At 39.7% G+C, this 22,962-nt stretch overlaps 1 protein-coding gene across 1 annotated transcript in view; it reads right to left on the bottom strand.

Annotated features, from left to right (window-relative positions):
* Positions 1 to 151: 151 nt before the first annotated feature.
* fbxl2 (F-box and leucine-rich repeat protein 2) overlaps positions 152 to 22,962 on the bottom strand; it is a 33,994-nt gene continuing 11,183 nt past the window's right edge. The window contains exons 3-14 of the mRNA XM_047384655.1: positions 14,956 to 15,010; positions 13,458 to 13,532; positions 13,134 to 13,228; positions 9,681 to 9,845; positions 9,452 to 9,578; positions 6,852 to 6,926; positions 6,600 to 6,730; positions 6,386 to 6,446; positions 5,522 to 5,566; positions 5,178 to 5,234; positions 4,881 to 5,093; positions 152 to 2,249 (exon numbers count right to left, since the gene is read on the bottom strand). Coding sequence (XP_047240611.1) covers positions 2,142 to 2,249; positions 4,881 to 5,093; positions 5,178 to 5,234; positions 5,522 to 5,566; positions 6,386 to 6,446; positions 6,600 to 6,730; positions 6,852 to 6,926; positions 9,452 to 9,578; positions 9,681 to 9,845; positions 13,134 to 13,228; positions 13,458 to 13,532; positions 14,956 to 15,010 — 1,207 coding nt within the window. The 3' untranslated portion in view covers positions 152 to 2,141. The remainder of the gene's footprint in view (positions 2,250 to 4,880; positions 5,094 to 5,177; positions 5,235 to 5,521; positions 5,567 to 6,385; positions 6,447 to 6,599; positions 6,731 to 6,851; positions 6,927 to 9,451; positions 9,579 to 9,680; positions 9,846 to 13,133; positions 13,229 to 13,457; positions 13,533 to 14,955; positions 15,011 to 22,962) is intronic.

Consider the following 22,962-nt stretch of genomic DNA (forward strand, 5'->3'; position numbering starts at 1 on the left):
ATAAAGGAATGGATATAACTTTTTGAGACGAGGCAGTTGATTAGATTCTGGAAGGAAATATTTTCCATGCACAATTTTCTTTTTCTATACTTGCGTTAGAAAATGCTAAAACTGTGGAGGAAGCGTGATTTCATTAAAGAGACAAGAACCATTTACTATTAGTCATCTTTATTTATTCATTTGTCTTATTTTTAATGTATTTATTTATTTTTCTTAAACATAAAACTGTTAAAACTGTCAGAGGACATTAGTATAACAACCAGTCATGCCAGCTATGTATCCATCGAAATCTTGATCTTCCTTTTATCAATCTTCGATCCAACCCACTGCCCTGTCTCTCTCCAAAGCCTTTAAGCACTTGGCAATAGCCAGCACTTACCAGTTTCTAGAGTAACATTAAATCACAACCTGGCTTTATTTAGTTGGAACATTTTTGGTGGTTGGATTTCATACCCAGGTGAGATCCTGTTGATATTAAGGCATACTAAGCAAATTAAACCAGCAATTTTAGGACTTTCCAGCAATCACATATAACTTTGCTAGGTTTTGCATCTTCTGTAATGACAACAGGAAATCTGTGATAAATCGAACAAATTAATCTGATACATTTCCTCAGAAGTATAGATTCTATTCATAATAAATATGTATGTGCTGCTTAGCATTGTAAACAGCTGAAATGGAAAGATATAAGCCAATTTATAACATCTTACAACAAAGGTAAAGTGACAGTTACATAGAACTATACTAGAGAGACTTAAAAATAAATACATTTGTGATTGTCAAAAACATGAGGTGCCTTTTGCTCAGTCTTATACCCAATCCTTGAGCCCTACAGAAATTTCCTTTTCATTTTGAAGCAGTTCCACCACCCAAAGCCCTGACTGATGTCCAGAAACACACAGCAATAAATCAGAATACGTCAGAGTCCCCTCAACTGTATGACACAGTTGCATACGTCTAATAAACTATTCAGACTCACTCGGAACAGTAATGGGGACTGGAAACCTTCTGATGTAAACAGGTTAGCCTCTGGTGCTAACCTTATCTGAAATGTAAACAAATGCTTCAGTGGTCAAGTAGGAGATAGTTAACAGAGCTTACTGAAAGAATTGGACCAGGGCCTACAAGCCAACGGAACAACACAGGTCACAACAGAGGCCACTCACCCCAGAATCGGTGTCAACAAAATGCTTTTTTACCCTCAGGGTCTTATCATAGGCCCTTCTTTGTTAAACAGCAACTGTGTTTTGTTTTTTTTTACATTAAAAAGACAAGCATTAGTCTCTTTCTGAATAGACAGGTATGGACAATTACAATAAGCACTGAAAACAAAGGTTGCAGTTTGTTGGCCTTTCCCAGTTTTGAGTGAGTTGCTGTGCATCTCATATTTTTTCCTGTTGTAAAACATTCTCTGTACAAACAGAATCAAATTCTCAAAAGTTTCTCAGATGCACAAATAAGTAATATGTCCTGTTTTGTTGTACTTCCTGTTTATTCCACACTTTAGAATCGATCTTGCTGCATCGTTACTTCACACAACATCTGCATTCCAGCCACATCCCGACTGTCGTCTCTCACAGAGCTGCGTGTCTATTGGCTGAAGAAGAAAGAATCACAGGATGGTCACATAAAGGTGACGTGATTGGTTGAGATGATACTCCGGACTGTGTAACTTTTCCAAGATGAGAACATCTTTTTTCTTTTTTTCCTCATTTGAAAATGATGCATTGCGTTTCCAATGTTCCACTGCAGTCTGTTACACCAAAAGGTGGGATATCTGCGATGCGTGGTTCATTATGGAGCGGTGAACCTGTTTTTGTCTTTAGAGGAGGAAGGAGAGAACAAGACAGAGATAAAGAAAGTCCATCCATTCATATCTCTTTCTTTCAACCACTCCGAACCCCCATGCTGCTGGAGTGCTGGTTGGTGAGCAAGAAGAGAAAGGAGGGGCAGTTTTAACCGATCAGGGATCAGTGGAGATAAGTCCATGTATTGATCTATGATCAGGAGCAGTGAGTGGGTCCAGCCCCTCCTCTCTCCTTCACCACCTACTCTAGCCACCTGTCTCTCCCTCCCAAAACCCCTTGGGATCAAAGCAGCAGGACCTGTAGACAGAGGTGCCCCCCTCTGGCCCTCCATTGTCAGAGGATAATACAGCAGCGGCATAAACGCTGGCCACCTCCGTGCACAGAGGGTGGAGGTGTTACTGGGGCAAAGTATGCGTGCACTTTGATATCCGGAAGCTGAGCCTGTGTAATAAAGAGATAAATTTAGTAGTTTGCTCAGAAGTTTACATCCACCATATAATATGAATATGATTAATATGGGGGCGTTTAGGGATTGAGGCAATATATATTATTTGCACAAGTTTGACTTTTTTGTGTAGTTTCGTGTACACAAACGTGTAGTTTAGACATACAGACTCAAATAAAGTCACTTTGAATAGGTTAAATGTCCTCTGACAAGTTGCAGAGGACACACTAACCTTTTGCAGTCATTAACAAGATTCTGGGATAATTCTGACTGTAAAGTTGGCCGCTCTTAGCAGGAATTAGTAGAGTTTATTTAAACCGGTTAATGTCTGGGCATAAACCCAGGTTTTAAAGATGCTCAATACATTTTCAACAGGATTAAAGTCGGGGCCATTCCACAAGTTAATGTTAGTCTGTTTTATTCATTGCCAAACCAGTTTTGATGTGTGTTCGGGATCTTTGTCCTGTTGAAACACCCAATTATGTCCAACTATAAACTGTCTAACGGATTTCAGATGAAGTTGAAGAATTTGTAGGGAGTTTTCCATCTCCATTATTCCATCAATTTTTTGCAATGTATCAAAACATCTGGCAGAAAAGCAATCCCACATTATGATGCTGCCCCTTCCATAACTGACAGATGAAAAAGTGGTCTTGGGATTGAAAGCATCAACTGCGGGCAACTATCACTCAGTGGGTAGAGTTGTTGTCTTGTACTCAGACAGTTGTGGGTTCTATGTGCACATTTTGATGTGCCCCTGGGCACGGTACTTAACCCCTCGTTGCCTACCGATCTGTGCATCGTGCATGAATATGAGCGCAATGGTGAGTGCGTTTGGGTGATTGTGGCTATAGTATAAAGCACTTTAAGTAGTCAGTATGACTAGAAAAGTGCTACATAAATTCAGTCCAAACATATTACTTCTCATTTTGGCTAAATAGCTCAATCGCTGTCCAGTCTGACCATAAAACTTTTCAGCCTTGACAATGTGGGCAGTTACAAATTTCAGTCGTGCTTGAAGGTGTTGGTGGTTTATTTCTCGGCCAGCACCCTCTTAGTCCATGTTGTTATAATACTTGCTTTACTCTGGATAGTGACACTGAGTCTCCACCTCCCAACTAATTATAGGCTTGCACTTCAGGGGTTCCTGGGTTGTTCCTGAACATGCTAAACAATTTCCTTTCATCTGAATGTGGCAGTTTGGCTAAGATGGTTTGAAACCTGGAGACAAAAAGATGTTTCAATTGTATAATGATCCCAAACACACATAAAAACTGTTTTTAGATGGCTTACAATAAGCTTCTGGAGTGGCCTATCCAAATCCCTTTATGCCTACTAAAAATCACGGACTATAAAACCAAAGTAAATGTGAAAAAGCCCAACAATTCAGATCAACTCAACCAATTCTGCCTACATGAGTGGAAAAATATCCCAATAATAGTCGGAGTGTTTGCATGTATTTCATCTTGTGTATAAGAGAGAATCCAAAATAAAATTTTGAAGCAACTTTTGTTTTAAAAAAGGTTGAAGTTGTTTGTTGTATAAATCATTCCACATAGGAAATGCATCATTAAGCCAAAATTGAGTGGCAGCCATGCCCATGATAACTGCATATAAACCTCTGACCAGAATGTAGGTGCGGATATAGGTGCAACTGGAGGTTTACATACATCATGGACATGACAAGCGTTTTCTGTAATATATACACAACTGCCTACTAGGCGAGAATGACTGTACAATAATTTCTTTCACTGTTAACACCATTTGAGTTTAAAGTGGGTTTTCTATAAACAACACAGGATGACAAAACACTCATGAAGGTCATCAACTGAGTGATGTTGAAATGTAAACATCATCTTCCTCGTCAATATCTGTCATCTTAGTTTAACTGATCGTCACAGAGCAACTTATCAGGCAGAAGAAAAGAATAATATAAAAAATAATATTTTATAACCATTATATACAATTAAAGATTTCAAGTTTATTAGATGAATCAAGGATTTTGAGTTAAATTGGTACCTCCTGACAAAAGGACATTGGTCAACATGGTAAAGAACAAGAAAATACAAAAAAAACACAGGCTTTCTATGAACTGGAAGCTGCTTAAAAACCAGCAACAATGTCTATTGTTAACGTTAAGGTGTATATAAAAATGAGACAGCTGTCCAAACAAAAAAATCCTGAGCTCCTAAAATTAATACCTTCACGCTCAGGTAAAGCTTTGATGTCTCTCAATAAAATAAAAGCACTGCAGAGAAAGGTTTTAGGTAAAAGAAAAAAAGAGCAATATTTAGAGTTGTAAAGGTAACACACATTTAACCCCAAATTAACACAATTAGCTGCTGATTGTGGATGAAGGACCATCAGCCTTAATGTCTATGTTTAGAATAGAGACAGAGGGATATCCTCAGAATCCTCATGCAATAACGTCGACCTGTTACCAAGCTAGATGAAATGTTGACACAGGTTAGTAATTACCCCACTAAGACCAGATTTATAATTTTGTTCTCAGGTTTTATAACTTGTTTGTTTACATCAAGCAAAACAAATCTCTAAAGTATAATTAAACTGTACCTTTTCACATAAAAAACATCCAAAGGAAAATCTCTGAATTTATGTCTGCTCACCCTGATGCGTTTGATGCCAGCCCTAGTGACTTGCTGGCAGTCGTAGAGCTCGATACGTTCCAGATGATGGCAGCTCTTGAGATGCTCCAGGGTCACGTCGGTGATGAGGGGGCAGTTGTCCAGCTCCACCACTGTGAGGCGCTCCTGGCCACAGGTGCTGTTGCTGAGAGCTCTGATACCGTCATCTGTGATCAGCTCGCAGTGGGACAGAGACTGAAAGGATGAAGACACATTAATATATAGCCAGGCTGAGAGGCTTCTGGCACAAACTCAGACCTTACAGGTGTAAATGTTTACCAATGCTTGCAGCCGTGGGCAGTGGATAGACAGCTGAACCAAGGTGTTATCAGTCACCTGAGGGGAGGACAAGCTTGATTAATAAACTTTCCTCACATGTCTATACAAAGCTTAGAGGCTGAGATCTCGGTGTTGAGTGATAATGTGTTGCAGTGAATCTCTCTGTTCTCTACTTTCTGTCAAAAGTGATTTAACTTGATTACTATGGAAAATACGCTTATCCATACAGTCAGATCTGTTCTTTTCCCTCAGCCTATCCTATTCTTAGTCAAACCGACAAAAGTCATATACGTTTTCCAGATCAACCCTAAATAAAAGCCCTCAAATTCTACATATTCACTTACCAGAATACATTCTTCTAAGTCCATTTTTTCAAGCTCATGACAATTCTGTGAAGAAAAGCAGATGGGTTTCTCAGAAGTAAATTCAGTTCAATTCAGAAAAAGCAGGTGAAATGGATGCTTGGCTCAAGACCCTGTTCACATTGATGTAAGACCCCACCCTGACTTTAACAATCAGCCAGAACGTAGATGATTTCTGCAGTCCTGAAGAAGACCTCTGGGGTGCATCAATTTTACAGTACAGGTAGGTGAGGATGAGATTTCTCCAATCATTTGAGGTGGAGCTGATCTGGGTACTGGGTGTGATAGAGGACTTTGTCAGCAGAAGTGTTAGCTTATCCAATGACATGGGGCCTGGATGCAACTGTCGATTGGTGATCTGAGAATTGCTGATGGTGCCCTCAATGATGCTCCAATGTTTTTAATCTACAGCTCTTGCCAACAGCCTGCTATGCCACTCATGTGGATGCAACCAAACGCATGTGTGCTCAATAGTGGGCCATGTTTAATACAGAAAGCCCGCTTTACCTGCTGGGGATAAACTGATGAAACTGTGTTTTTTTTTACTCCAAAGAAAAGCTAAAACTGATGATGGAGACACAGAAACCTCCCATATACATAGGAAAATTCCATACATTGTGGACTACCCATGTGCAGTAGCATTGTTAAGGCTGGGAAAGGAGCAGTGAGAAACTTATTGTTGAGTACAAAGAGCACTCTAGCACCATAGCCAGATTTGTCATGATCCACCTGTATTCTAACAGTCGTACAGGTCTGGGAGACCATGAGGAGGTCTTAATCTAATGTGAAGGGGATCACTGAAGAGTAACCGGTACTAATGAGGTGACAGAAAACTACAAAACTCACTCTTGCAAGCACTGTGAACCCGGCATCAGTAACATGTGAACATCGTGCAGCCTCAAGGATCCTTGGAAAACAGAAACACAAGTTCTGAAGAGCAATTGGAGAAGGGGGTCATATATTGATACCAAACATAGGCTAAAGATTCAAACCATCATTGCATTTCATATTTTATGCAGTTATATTAACCAGTTACAGTTAAAGTAACCATGCTTCTTACTTGAGTTGGGGACAATTAAGTCCCAGTGCAGTCAGAGATGCATCAGTGACATTACTGCAGCCAGATATGCAGAGGATCTGCAGCTTGTGGCATCCACGGCACAAACTGACCAGGCCTTCATCTGTTATTTGCTGGTGGTGTCAGGCATACAAAAACAAGTTAGAAGAACATTCCATCACACAAATGTCTCTAATGAATTTTTAATAGTTTGTCCATTCCCTAAAAAAACCCTCAGTCAAATGTCTGTCTTACTGTGCAGGCCTGCATATTGATGGTGGTCAGTTCAGGGCAGTGCTTCTGTAGGTGCTTCAGTGCGCCATCATCCAGCTGGGTTAAAACAAAAACGTTTTTATTGAGATCCAGAACTATTATTTATCTATGCGATGAAAGAGTCTTAAAATGTCACACTACTCAAAAAAAAAGAATGAAAAATAAAATAGAATCCCAATGCCAATGAAGTTGTGATGTTTTGTACAATGTAAATAAAAACAAAGTACCACTATTTGCAAATCCTCTTCAAACTATATGCAATTGAATTCACTACAAAGATAAGACATTTAATGTTTAAACTGATCAACTTTATTGTTTTTTTTTTTTTTTGTAAATATTCCCTCACTCTGAATTTATTACTTGCAACACGTTCCTAAAAAGCTGGGACAGGGGCATGTTTACCACTGTGTTTCATCACCTTTCCTTTTAACAACACTCAATAAATGTTTGGGAGCTGAGGACTAATTGTTGAAGCTTTGTAGGTGGAATTATTTCCCATTCTTCTTTGATGAACAACTTCAGTGGCTCAACAGTCTGGGGAGACCGGTCTGGACTGCAGGCAGGTCAGTCTAGTTCCCACACTCTTTTACTACAAAGCCACGCTGTTGTAACACGTGCAGAAACGTAGCTTGGTATTGTCTTGCTGAAATAAGCAGGAATGCCCCCAGAAAAGACATTGCTTGGATGGCAGAAGACATTGCTCCAAATCTGTATGTACCTTTCAGTATTAATGGTGCCCTCACAGACGTGCAAGCTACCCATGCAATGGGCACTAACACAACCCCATACCATCACAGATGCTTGTTTTTGTACTTTGTGTTGATAACAATCAGGGAACTCCTTTTTCTCTTTGGCTCAGAGAACACGATGTCCATGATTTTAAAATGTGGACCCGTCAGACCACAGCACACTTTTCCACTTTGTGCCAGTCCATCTCAGATAATCTCAGGCCCAGGGAAGCCAGCAGCGTTTCTGGGTGTTGTTGATATATGGGTTTGGCTTTGCATGGTAGAGTTTTAACTTGTACTTACAGATGTAGCAACAAAGTATGTTAACTGACAATGGTTTTCTGAAGTGTTCCTGAGCCAACTTGGTAATATCTGTTATAGAATGATGTCTGTTTTTAATGCAGCGCCTCCTGAGGGGTCGAAGGTCATTCAATGTTGGTTTTCGACCTTGCAGCTTTAGTGCAGAGATTTCTTCAGATTCTCTTAATTTTTTGTAATTACTATGGACTGTAGATGATGAAATCCCAAAATTCCTTGCAATTATACGATGAGAAACGATTTTAAACTATTTGTTAACGTAGTTGTTCACAAAGTGATGAACCTCGGTTCATCCTTTCAGGGATGCTCCTTTTTTTACCCAATCATGACACTCACCTGTTTCCAATTAATCTGTTTACCTGTCAAATGTTCAAAACAGGTGTTTTTTGAGCATTGCTCAACTTTCTCATTCTTTTGTTGCCCCTGTCCCAGCTTTGGAATGTGTTGCAAGCATCAAATTCAAAATGAGTGAATATTTGCAAAAAACAATAACGTTTATGAGTGTGAACATTAAAGATCTTGTCTTTGTATTTGCATATAGATGGAAAAGCATTTTGCCATTTTGGCAATAAAGCTGATTCTGATTTTGAAATTATTGTATTATGTTTTTATATACATTTTACACAATGTCCCAACTTTGGAATTGGGGTTGTATTTTTTTTACTCTCTTAAAGAGATGAATCTTTAGCAGTGATGTGTTTGACTAAGATTAATGTGAGCTCTGTCAAATCAGATTTATGGAGGTTAGTTGGATACTTTTGCCAAGCGAGAAGCAACTGATACTCAGGCAAGGAAAGAAAGCACATAAATACAAGAAAGTGTTGGCTTTTTGTAAACCATTACATTAAAAAGAAAACCTATTAAGATTAAGTAAAAATGCAAAAATACCTTGTGTTGGTATTTTTGCATTTTTACTTAATCTTAATAGATTGTGTTGGGGGGCTGCATGGTGGCGCAGTTGGTAGCACTGTTGCCTTGCAGCAAGAAGGTCCTGGGTTCGATTCCCGGCCGGGGGTCTTTCTGCATGGAGTTTGCATGTTCTCCCCATGCATGTGTGTGTTTTCACTGGGTACTCCGGCTTCCTCCCACAGTCCAAAGACATGCCAGTTAGGTTAATTGGTCACTCTAAATTGCCCTTAGGTGTATGAATGAGTTTGTGTATGGTTGTATGTGTGTTGCCCTGTGATGGACTGGCGACCTGTCCAGGGTGTACCCCGCCTCTCACCCATAGACTGCTGGAGATAGGCACCAGCTTCCCCGTGACCCACTATGGAATAAGCGGTAGAAAATGACTGACTGACTGACCTTGTGTTGGTTGGAAAATAAAGTGTTGAAAAAGGCACAAACGTCTACAGCAGAATCTGCTACAATTTTAGTGAGGGGTGGAATTTTAATTCATTGCATTTGGATTCATGGGCTTTTGTTTGCAATCATTTTACCATCTTTTTAATAAGATACATTATAAAAACACTGTACTCCAAAAAGAAACACAGAATACTTGTGATTAAGAAAAACTGAAGTAGTTGTGTGTCTTACCTGGGTGCAGCCTCTGAGGAAAAGTGCTCGTAAACCAGTGCAACCTCTAGCCAGGGCCTCAATACCATCACGTGTGATCTGGTCACACCATGACAGATTTAACATGTCCAGCATTCTGCAGCCGTCACTACGCAATGGGTAACATAAAAACAAAAGGGTATGAATATCAAATAACAAAAAACACTTTTGGGAAGAAGGTGTTAAAAGTAGGGCTAAGATACACAAATACCTCAGGGCCTTGAGGGAGTGGTTGGTGATGGACACACAGGAGGTCAGATCTAACTGCTTGAGCTTGGAGCAAAACTTGCTGAGGCTGAGGCAGGTGCTGTCAGCAATCTTGGTGCAGCCGTTTAGGTTCAGCACTTCAATATTTCTGCAGTTCTGAGCAAATGTCCTGGAAAACAGGTGAGACGTTGGAAAGGACATTTCTCAAAGGATAAATTCAAAGGTCAGAATGTGGGAGTAGGTGAGGAGCCAATAAATACAGTGCAATGGGTTGTCTTATTTCACATGTTGCTCTCATTCAAACCATTCAACTCTGAACAACATATTTTACTTTTTGACAGTTCATTTCAAAAGGTTTTCATACCCCTTGAAAATTTCTCACGTTTTCTCACAAACTTTAATATATTTTAGTGGGAGTTTATGTGATAAACAAACACAAAGTAGTGCTTAATTGAAGCTTAAGGAAAATTCATGACTTTCTAGGTTTTTTACAAACAAAATTCCGAAAAGCACTATTAGCCCCATTTAGTCTGATATATCTGAAAAAAAATCTAATGCAACCAATTGCCTTCAAAATTCACTCAGCAAATGAAAATTTCTTTTTGCAGTTTGCCACGATCTATTTAGTGAAGACAGCAAACATGCTGAAAAAGGAACAGACGAGACAAATACTAAACTTTTTTGACCCAACGCTAAATGTAGGGGGAAAACTAGCACTGCACATCATCCCCATGGTGAAACAGGGTGGGGACAGCATCATGCTCTGGGTGAGCTTTTCTTCCACAGGGACAGGGAAGGTGGTTAGAGCTTATTGGGGAGATGACTGGAATGAAATACAGGTCAATCCTGGGAAAAACCTGTTAGAAGCAGTAAAATACTTGAGACTAGGAGAGAGGGTCCGCTTCTGCAAGGACAACAACCCGAAACAAACAGACAGAACTACAATGCAATTCTTTATATTAAAGCATATTCATGTGTTTCAATGCCCCTGTCAAAGTCCAGACCTACAGTTCATCCAGAAAGTATTCACAGTGCTGCATTTATCCACATTTAGTTGTGTTACAGGTTTATCTAAAAATGGTATCGAATGAATCTCTTTCCTCAAAATTCTACACACAACATCCCATTATGACAATGTGAAAGTTTTTTTTGAGATTATTGGAAACTGATAACAAGTAGAAAACTAAGAAATCACATTTATGCAAGTAATCACAGCCTTTCCTTAACATTTTGTTTATCCACCTTTGGTAGCAATTATAGCCTCAAGTCTTTTTTAATGATGCCACAAGCATAGCTCACCTTTCTTTAGGCAGATGTGCCTATTCTTGTTTGCAGTACATCACAAGCTCCATCAACTTGGATGGGAGACATCTGTGCACAGCCATTTCCAGATCTCTCCAGAGATGTTCAATTGGATTCATGTCTGGACTCTGTCTTGCCCCCCCCCCCCCAGGGAATTCACAGTGGTTCTGAAGCCACTATTTGAGGTCTTGGCTGTGTGCCTTTCTTAATCCGTCCAGTCAACTCAATGTACCACAAGAGAACTCCATTTAAGCTGTAGGAACATCTCAAGGATGATGAGTGGAAACAGTATGCACTTCGGCTAAATTCTGAGCTTCATTGCTGGGAATACTTGTGTAAATGTGATTTCTAAGTTTTTTATTTGCAACAAATTTGCAACAATCTAAAAAAAAAAACTTGTTTTACATTGTCTTAATGGGGTATTGTGTTGATGTAGTACTGTGTCATTTCATTTGGAATAAGGCTGTAACATAACTAAATGTGGATAACGTGCAGCACTGTGAAAATTTTCCAAATGCACATTAGATCCAATTTGAGAAGGTGTGGCGAAACTTTAAAATCTACATTCAGACATTGTTCTATTAACCTGAATCATTTTGCAAAGAGGAATGGGCAAAACATTTCAATCTCTGGATGTGAAAGGTTGGAAAAGACATACCCTAAAAGACTTGCAGCTGTAATTGCTAAGAAAAGTGGTTTCACAAAGCAGCGGCTTAGTCAGGCTGAATACAAACGCACACCACAATTTTTAATTTTATTTGTAAAAAACTCGAAAAACTATGTACCGTTTTTCTTCCACTTCACAATTATGAACTACCTTAATGTTGGTCTGTCATGTAAAGCCTTGATAATACACATTTATGGCTGGGTTGGTCTATTACGTTAATGTGGCCTTGGCAACTTCTGTTAACTGGATTTCGACAAAATATCTCCTGGATGTTATATAAACACGACGCTCTTCCCCAGCACTCCCCTACCAGCTGTGTGCTGATAGGACTATGCAGCCGATTGATAAAACTTCCACCTTTCTTCTCAAGGACGATGGTGCTTCTATCAGTGTTGACAGTCTAATTCTTGCAAACACACTAAGACTTATATATTCACACCCTCAAGATTCCACCGTACCCTTGCTGAATCTTTACTTATGTGTGTGTTGCTCACCCCTGCTGAGGTTTTTTTGTACTGTTTCAGACTCTATTCTGCTAAGAATAGAGTCTGAAACATGATTTTTTTTCCCCTCCTATCTTACTTTACCTAAATGTGTGATTTCATTACTTTTTATAGATTTTACCAGCGAAAACCAAACATTATTAGTAACTTGGACTTTAGCTGCTCTTACACCAATGACCCAGCTTTCTTAATTAGATTACTTAGTTCAACAGCACCAGTAAAAGCAATATATTATTAGCACCTGAAAATGTGGATTAAAGCTGTTTTGTACCAGTGACTCAGCTTCACTAGTTATAATTCAGTGGAATGATGAGACTTCTTAGCACAAGATGCTTTCCCCTACATAGAGGACTTAATGATATAATTACCTCTTTAGAAAGATTGGTTTAGAACCAGCTCTTACCAATAAAACCCAAAGGATTATTAATGTTATCTGTATCATTGTAATATTGACCAGAGATTTTGTGATTTCTCAGAAGGATTCATAGAAATTTACATTTCTTAGCATTTGATTTGTTTTTCTGTGTTCTTTGTGATTGTATTGTAATTGTATGTACAGCACTTTGAGTGTCTCGTTACTGAAAAGCGCTATATAAATAAACTTACCTTACCTTACTACTTGAAATATCAGTGAAGTACAAGACAAAACAAACGGCCAGAAAGAGTTCAAGGGGTAGAAATACTTTTGCAAGTCACTGTTAACCTACTTTTTATAGAAGCAATAGAGTCCTTCCTACAAAACAATATAACAAGATGTTTGTTTTTTTAGTGGGTACAAACTAAACTAAGATGAAATGTAAATAAGTACATTTTCAGTAGAATCCCCTGGGAATGAAAAAGTACAAGCTGCTTAAACTTTATAATCACACAGAGACAAAAGCAGCAAGTAAACAAGAGGATGATTTTTTTTATTGAAAAAAAGGATCAAAGCGGAAGTACACTCATCTAATCAGCGTGTGTGCCAGAGAGACAATAAGATTCTCACTTCATAGAAGCATCTCCAACGCTCAGGCAGCCCCTGAGGCTAAGCTGCCTCAGGAAGCCTCCACAACGCTTCGAAATGTTTTCCACAACCCGGCCCTGAGGGACACATGGGCAAATAGAGAGAGAGAGAGAGAGAGAAATGTGAGTGGGCAACAGGACAGTGGCTCAGCTGAGACGTCACAGTCAACACCAAAGCCTCTTGACCCAACACTAAGCCTTCAGCTGGGCAACGCTACTCAGCAAACATTCATATTTACAAATGCCGCAGATACAGGCACGCACTCACAAATACTAACGCCTTTACCGCTACAAACACAGAACTCACTTCTATGTCGGTCTGGAAGTTGAACAAGTCGATCTTCTGCCAGTTGCTGCCATCTAGAGCCAGGACATTCCACGCCTGAGAGGGGGGACACAGAAACAGACAGGGAAGTGGGTCAGACAGAGGTGGAGCAGGGTGAAAGACATTTCCTGTAGCAGGAAGAAAACTGGTGAAATTAGAGGGCCGGCTACATGGTAAATCAATAAAATATATGACGTTTCCAATTTTGTTTGGCCGTTTTTATAAAAAAAAGGAAATTATTTATTACTTTAAAAATGTCAATTTTACTGCCTTTGGATACATATAGGTCCAAAACAAATGGCTATAAACAGCATCAAAATAAACTTGAAAATTTAAATATTAAAAGCTTACAATGGTAAGCCATTTTGTACTTAGGCAGTTTTGGTCATTATTCTGACACTAAATCAAACCAAATCGTTTACCACAGACTGATGCGTTAGGGAAGCTTTGTACCCACTTTCACAACCAATGATATCAAATACTTTTTCTATAATCTATGCATGGTCTTCTGCAGAAAAATGTGATGATGAAACTAAATAAATATTATCAACCTGCTGGATGTTCCTCATGAGTGTTTTGGTTTTACCAGGGGTTCATAACCTATCATGGCTTGTACTGAACCACAATTGATCAAAATAATAATTAAAAGACAGTAGGTTGGGACAAAAAGGCCGTACAAAACAATAAAGAGTAAACTCAAACTGGCACAAAAGGTCACCTCTTCATTCCAAAAGCTTATTTGGATACAGAGGGGAAACTTGTTGGTGAGGAGAATATAATGTAGTTTTCTCCCCATTCTTTTTCGACCTCTGCGTCAGGTTACTCTGTCACTTTGACATCAGCAACAAAAGCAATGAGGACTTACTTAAAATGTTGAAGAAAAACACCAGGCACTCCAGAAAGAGAAATAAATCCCTGTACAGCATTGGACCTTCACTGAGACCCAACTCTCAGAGCCAAACACTTAGTGAATATCAATATTCACAAGTGGTCCTACAAGAACTTTAGCAGACCCGAGTGTCACTAGAAATGTATGGAGAGAATTAATCCAAGAATGGCTTAAAGAAAGTCTTCTATTGTTAACAACCTAAATAATTCAGAGAAGTATTTAGAAATCCCAGCTGGGATGTGCAATAAATGGGAATTCTAACACTTTGGTTTATGTAAAATAACAACAGATATAGAACATTACCTTAATAAAAACAAAGAAAAGTTTCAAATGCAATCTACTGTATGCCTATATAGCTTAGTGTTTTTATAGATGAGTTAATCATGAAGAGCTTTTAGCTTGCAGTATACAATAACACTGGTAATTTGCTTAAAGCTAGCAGGGGGAACCATATTATAAATGCTGAGAGGCAATTCAAGACTGGTAAAAGTGTTTAAATCAGATCAAAGATGCTATGATTTTAGCCAGGAACGTTTTAAATGAAGCTGCTAGTGTGTACGTTTACATAAAGTTTTGAATGATTGTGCTTACCTTTGACACCTGTGCACATCTACAGAGTGTAACCACATCTAGATAGGAGAATATTCTGAAAAGAGAAACAAGAAAGGAGTTGACTTTGTCCTAGATAAACATTCATTTTGACCAAAAATTAAATTAATAACTAAAGCTATGGTTAAATATATTTTCATTCCAGTGCTGTTAAACGTCTTTTTTTTTTTTAAAGATGGCACCTCTGCTTCCACTAACAAATTTACACTGGCAATATAACCACAGCTGGGAATTGGAGTATGGATTTCCACAACACAATTTCACAAAATGTGAAGTTTTAAAGAAAAAAACTAAAACAAAACATGTTGCCTATTTCTACTTTGTGCCAATTTTTGTAGATGACATCACACGAGGCACAGGAATCGAGCTGATTAGCCGTCATTGCTAGACTATATGGCAGATGAGCGACTCTGATAAGTCGCCTTATGCCTTTTTGTGATGTCAGCAGAGGCACTGGCATTTGGAAACTGAATATTTAATCTAGCAAATAGAAAAACTGACTATTAGATGTTGTTTTAGAATACAAACAAACAAACATAAATTCATACTCTGGCTAGTAGCTTTAAAATAGGAGGAAAGCTGTTGGTTTAGCAGCAGGAAAGCCCCAAATTCAGGCATGCAGCAGGCTACTGGGTCAGCTCAATCCATTAATCTGCCAATGAGTAATCTCTGGCATTCAGACAAGCTGGGCCACAGACAGACGAGGAGATACTTCCAAACGTATAGCATATGCTTATACATGAGGACACAAATGAGTCCACAAACAAACTTGTAGCCTGATATGTGTACGTTGTCTTGGCTGCCAGTAACTAAACTGCTTGCTCCCCCATACAGAAGCTGACTTTTAGGAAGGAGTATAGAAAATATTGTTTTAAGAGAACTGTCGTGGTGCCATGATTTCAACACTTGGAGTCTGAATGTCCTTTTAAACCCTGTGAACACGAGCTGTCCATTGTTTCTCTTATGTTAGTACAGACAAAGGGTGTGTTTATTGATGCGTTTTGGGCCGGGACATGTTCAGACATGTCTATGGAATCGATAGCAGAATCTTGTGTCAGTAAGTAAAAACACACAAGCAATAAAGCATTGCTCCCAGTTCACAGACAACACAAGGAACACCAGGAACATGTAAACACAGTCAGAGCGGCGGACCAATCCAGTTCCCACTCATCGATTGCTCTTTTAATAACTGGTTAATGGCCATGACACTGATCATTGATAGACTGCCTGTTTTAATCAAATACAATCTGACTTTCCATTTAGTGTAGCAGAGAGGCTTTTTACCACCCACAGAATTCAGTTATTAAAAGCTCAAAGGAAAACAATCAATCAGATGTACAGAATACGGTTTGTTGACCTAACCTTTCCAAGAGGTTTGAGTTAGGAAATATAATCCATCTATGTGTAATTTATTATTATCTTATTGCAGCTGTTCTGTGAAGGCCTCTGAGGTTTGTTAGAGAACATTAGATAACAAGGGGTTTTATGAACACCTAGGAACACAGCAGAAAGGTCAGGGATAAAGTTGTGGAGACGCTTAACACAGGAATAGGTTATAAAACAACATCCTAAGCTTTGAGCATCTGACAAAGCTCAATTCATCATCAGAAAGCTTCAATCAGAGAAGCTGGTAACTTTGGAGGAGCTGCAAGGATCCACAGCTGAATATTGAGACATGTGACACTGTTCAGATGTTTATTTGTAAAGACATCTTTAAAAACAAATGATGTGTAATTGTCATTCAGCCTCAATTTAATGCCCGCTATTGTATTGGTCTGTATGTTCCAATAAAATACACTGATGTATGTGGCTGTAAAGTGTCAAAATTAGAGCTACACAACACATCAATTGGAATATCAGTGTTTGCAATAGTACAACTGCAAAGAACAGCTTGGACACAGTATTTCATAACAGACTATAAGTCATGTGTCAGGCATTCATGCTTTGCAAATCAATAATACACTGCTCAAAAAAATAAAGGGAACACTTAAACAACACAATATAACTCCAAGTAAATCAAACGTCTGTGAAATAAACTGTCCACTTAGGAAGCAACACTGATTGACAATCAATTTCACATCCTGTTGTTCAAATGAAATAGACAACAGGGGGAAATATTTTGTGATTAGTAAGACACTCAATAAAGGAGTGGTTCTGCAGGTGGGGACCACGGACCACTTCTCAGTACCTATGCTCTCTGGCTGATGTTTTGGTCACTTTTGAATGTTGGTGGTGCTTTCACACTCGTGGTAGCATGAGACGGACTCTACAACCCACACAAGTGGCTCAGGTAGTGCAGCTCATCCAGGATGGCACATCAATGCGAGCTGTGGCAAGAAGGTTTGCTGTGTCTGTAAGCGTTAGTGTCCAGAACCTGGAGGCGCTACCAGGAGACAGGCCAGTACACCAGGAGACGTGGAGGAGGCCGTAGGAGGACAACAACCCAGCAGCAGGACCGCTACCTCCGCCTTTGTGCAAGGAGGAACAGGAGGAGCACTGCCAGAGCCCTGCAAAATGATCTCCAGCAGGCCACAAATGTGCATGTGTCTGCACAAACGGTTAGAAACCGACTCCATGAGGATGGTATGAGGGGCAGACGCCCACAAATGGGGGATGTGCTCACAGCCCAACACCATGCAGGACGCTTGGCATTTGCCACAGAACACCAGGATTGGTAAATTTGCCACTGGCGCCCTGTGCTCTTCACAGATGAAAGCAGGTTCACACTGAGCACATGTGACAGACGTGACAGAGTCTGGAGACACCGTGGAGAGCGATCTGCTGCCTGCAACATCCTTCAGCATGACCAGTTTGGCAGTGGGTCAGTAATGGTGTGGGGTGGCATTTCTTTGGAGGGCTGCATGGCCCTCCATGTGCTCACCAGAGGTAGCCTGACTGCCATTAGGTACCGAGATGAGATCCTCAGACCCTTTGTGAGACCATATGCTGGTGCGGTTGGCCCTGGGTTCCTCCTAATGCAGGACAATGCTGGACCTCATGTGGCTGGAGTGTGTCAGCAGTTCCTGCAAGATGAAGACATTGAAGCTATGGACTGGCCCGCCCGTTCCCCAGACCTGAATCTGATTGAACACATCTGGGACATCATGTCTCGCTTCATCCACCAACGTCACGTTGCACCACAGACTGTCCAGGAGTTGGCTGATGCTTTAGTCCAGGTCTGGGAGGAGATCCCTCAGGAGACCATCCGCCGTCTCATCAGAAACATGCCCAGGCGTTGTAGGGAGGTCATACAGGCACATGGAGGCCACACACAATACTGAGTCTCATTTTGACTTGTTTTAAGGACATTACATCAAAGTTGGATCAGCCTGTAGTGTGTTTTTCCACTTTTATGTGTGTGACTCCAAATGTATAAAGACAATTTAAGAAAGTGTAAATATTGGTGCACCTCAGCAAAGTAGACTGTCATTAAAATGTTTTTACAGATCGGTTGTCTTTTTGGCTCAGCTCTTTCTTCACAATGATGGACCAGAAGATGAAAGTATATTTTGCCTCCATTGGTTAATAATTTTGATTTCCATTGATGATTTTTGTGTGATTTTGTTGTCAGTGCATTCAACTTTGTACAGAACAAAGTATTTAATGAGAATATTTCATTCATTCAGATCTAGGATGTGTTATTTGAGTGTTCCCTTTATTTTTTTGAGCAGTGTATTTGAGGAGTTGAATGGACTTTTAACTGCCTTTAATGCCCAAATGTTTGAACTCAAAGAGTGATGGGGACATCATGTAAAAAACTTGGTTAAACAAAATAGAGGTTGTTGTCGCAATTCTTAGCAACTATAGTCACAATTACATATAACCCTTCTGTTGCACAGGCTTTGACAAAATGTGAACAAGTTCAAGGGGTAGGAACACTTTTGCAACACTCTGACATTAAAGGACAGTGACGTTTCCATAAAACAGAAGTCAAAAGAATTCAGAGGCACAACACCCTGACATTTAATGAGGTTTCCACCTCCAAACACAAGAAAACACTAACCCAGAGATTCAATGAGAAAAATAATCTAATAGTCTTTGAATGCTCCGTCAAATCCTAACCTTTTTATGGTCTATTTTTCAGACTGGATCCTGAGAGTACACAGTCCTATTTGATGGAAAAATAAACACCTGACCCTTGAAGCATGGCTAGATAGGAGCAAGTCCAGATTTCGGCGCAATTTGAGGCTGGTTGCTACAGTAACACCTCAGACATAAATTTGGGTGTTGCTGGTGGGGAGCCTGCTGAGTCAGCGCTTCTGCATAAGAAGACCCTGAACGGCTCCAAACTCTCTCCGAGGGTCCTCTGTCAGGCATGGTTCTTGTGTATCACAGATGTTTTTCACAGTTTGTATGCATGGCGCGCTGGCCTACATAACAGCTGTTTATCCAGCACCAGCTGAGAGGCAGAAGAACACGAAAACAAAGAGCAGAACCCATTTACAGTGATAGATTATACATAAACACACTAAAAAGAGAAAAATACTTAATCAGATTAATACATTTATCTGAAGATGGTCTTTCAGCACTACAGTTTCCAAAATACAACACATTAATGACATACTACAACCATTATAAAACAACACAAACAGTGTTTGTTTGTCATAAAGCAGCAAACTATTAAGCCTCCCCTAATCTTAGCAGAGTTTTGATTCAGACCTGCAGCTGTATCTTTATTAAATGATACACTGAAAACTGCAAGCTATTCTGATAATCAAAATATTATCTAAGCCAATATTCAGGGAAAAGTGCCCAATGTTCTGTGAAGATTTTGCTGCTTACATCATGAATCTTTGCTTTTGGACCGCTGACTGAATAAAACAATGTGAATAATTTCAGTGAGCTAACAGGTGTTCTAGCGACAAAACGAAAAAGCTGATTAAATAAGAATCTTGTGTTTCCTAAGCAACACTTAAAGACAAAAGAAATATCTAACCCTGTAATTTAAGTAACGCAAACCTAGGTTTTATAGAGGGACCTTCAACGTGACACACCCCTGATGCTAGAAAGTAGAGTTATCTAATCTAATCCAGGTTTATTTATAACACACTTGAAAAACACCACACAGGACCAAAGTGATAGTAGGTTATGGTAAATCAATCCCAAAACCGTTACCACCTTTATTTGCAATTTATATTCTGCAAAGCCTGGTTTTTGGTTTGTTTTTATTGGTGTGCCACATCTTGATTTGGCAATTTTTACCCACTGTACTTAGGTTATCCAGATTCATAGTTACTGTGAGGACATCTCTTGTCCCTCTTCAGGTGTCTTGCTGTTGAATTTAAAATGACCTCTTGCTAGGCCATTCCAAAAACCAAACTTTCCTCTGTTGGAGTCCTTCTTTCTTTGATCTCCTTCAACATCTTTAGCTTTTAAGCAGGAACATGAAGGTTTTGAGTCCTTTGATTCAAAGGCCAGATTCCATCAGAGGAAAAGTGACCCTACAGCATGATGCTGCCACTGAGTGTTTCACTATAGAGTTCCATTTGCTTCTGCTTTCAAACTTGCCTTTTGGAAATGTGACCCAAAAGTTCTAGTTTAGTTTCATCAGACCATACCCTATTCCCCAACAAAGTTTCAGACGATTTTCAGCCAGACATAGATGTTTACTTTGGAATAAAAGTCTTTCGTTCTGCAACCTAACTCCTTAGTCTAGACATCTGAAGAATGCAGGAGATTGACGTCACAAGTAAAACACAACCAGCACTTGACAGATATTTCTGCAGCTCCTATAGATTTTCTGTCAGCCATTCCAAAGCCTCTTTGTGGAGTTTTTGTGTTGCCTTTTCATCAACTTTAAAGAAGATGTTTGTGCTGTTCCACATTTTTTACAATTAGTGATGAATGCCCATCCATCCTTCCTCCTGAAATCCTCACTTTGTTTTTTTCATGCATTTAGAGGTGGACTTACTGGTGAGTTTTGGATCATTGTTCTTCTGTAAGCACACTTGAGCTCAAAGTCACAAACTAATATGGCCGAATATTCTCCTTCAGGATTTTGCTCGAGAGCAGAATACATGGTTCCAACATGTGACAAAGTATTGTGACAAGTCGTCCAGATCCAGAAGGTACAAAAGAGTCTCAGATCATCACGCTAGCAACACCCTGTTGACTGTAGGTATGGTGGTGTTTTTCTAAAAAGCTGCGAGTTTTACTGTAGGTATAACCAGATGCAAACCACGCAAAATGTGAGATGAGCTTTTGTGTTTTTAATCAGCAGTGGTTTGGGCCTTAGAACGCTATTCATTGATGCCATTTTCCCCCCAGAGTCTTTCTTTTTGTTGAATTATGAACACTGACCTTAACTGAGTCAAGAGGGCCTTAAATGTTTTTCTGGCTCCTTTTGTGACCTGGATGAGTCATCGATGCACTCTTCTCCACTGCTCCATGTTTTCTGTATTTTTGGGCATTAGCCTTCACCATGGTTCACTGGAGTCCAACAGCTTTACAAATAGCATTATAACTCTTTCCAGACTGATATACCCCTTTTACTTTTTGGGCTTTATGAGTAAGTTTTTGTCTCAGCCATGGCAATAACAAGGATGAGGATAAAGTGCAAAACCGCAGACTTTTGACTGCGGTGAAGTTAGTTTTAGGTTGGATATTGGATATTTGTGCACCATGGATTCAGTGGGGTCTTCCTCCTATTCGACCCAATGCAGGAAGTCTCATTATGAGCAGCTGCCCTTTGTCTGTTCCCTCCTCCTGCACACGCTGGTGTCTTCGCATTGTGTTCTTCTCTTAATAAATTAAATAATCATTTGAAAACTACCTTTTTGTATGTACTCAGGGTATCTTTATAAGCAAATGTGTAAGGGAGGAACGTACTTTTTACTGCCCTGTACATCAATTCATGGAGAAGTATTTGTATCCTTATCCTAACATCCATTGTACAATGACATCCTTTGCATTCTTTGCAACCTCTTTGCCAGTTATGGCTCTATCTAAGGGATGCAAATTAACAAATGTAACAAAACGCTACCAGGATAGCCAAGCTTTATTTAAGGTTATTTAGATTCACTATAATTAATGCAATGTGAAAGCTGTAATTAAATCAAAAGGTTTTTCAACAAAGTATTAGTTTAAGGGTTTGTACACCAGTCGTACCAGGTTATTGTACTGTTTTTTTCCTCCTAATAGATTTGATTGTTCTATAGTTAAATTGAAAAGGGTACAGTGCCTTGCGAAAGTACTCTGCCCCCTTGAACTGGTCAACCGCTTGCCACATTCTAATTTTTTGTGAAGAATCAACAACAAGTGGGACACAATCGTGAAGTGGAATGAAATTTATTGGATTTGTCAAACTTTTTTAATAAATAAAAAACTGAAAAGTGGGGCGTGCAATATTATTCGGCCCCTTTACTTTCAGTGCAGCAAACTCATTCCAGAAGTTCAGTGAGGATCTCTGAATGATCCAATGTTGTCCCAAATGACTGATGATGATAGATAGAATCCACCTGTGTGTAATCAAGTCTCCGTATAAATGCACCTGCTCTGTGATAGCCTCAGGGTTTGGTTCAAAGTGCAGAGAGCATCATGAAGACCAAGGAACACACCAGGCAGGTCCGAGATACTGTTGTGGAGAAGTTTAAAGCTGGATTTGGATACAAAAAGATTTCCCAAGCTTTAAACATCCCAAGGAGCACTGTGCAGGCAATCATATTGAAATGGAAGGCGTATCAGACCACTGCAAATCTACCAAGACCCGGCCGTCCCTCTAAACTTTCATCTTGAACAAGAAGAAGACTGATCAGAGATGCAGCCAAGAGGCCCATGATCACTTTGGTCAGATGAAACCAAAATCAAACTGTTTGGCCACAATGCAAAACGATATGTTTGGTGTAAAAGCAACACAGCTCATCACCCTGAACACACCATCCCCACTGTCAAACATGGTGGTGGCAGCATCATGGTTTGGGCCTGATGTCAGCAGGGACAGGGAAGATGGTCAAAATTGATGGGAAGATGGATGGGGCCAAATACAGGACC

This window comes from Girardinichthys multiradiatus, chromosome 13 (genome assembly GCF_021462225.1).
Source record: "Girardinichthys multiradiatus isolate DD_20200921_A chromosome 13, DD_fGirMul_XY1, whole genome shotgun sequence".
Classification (NCBI taxonomy): domain Eukaryota; kingdom Metazoa; phylum Chordata; class Actinopteri; order Cyprinodontiformes; family Goodeidae; genus Girardinichthys; species Girardinichthys multiradiatus.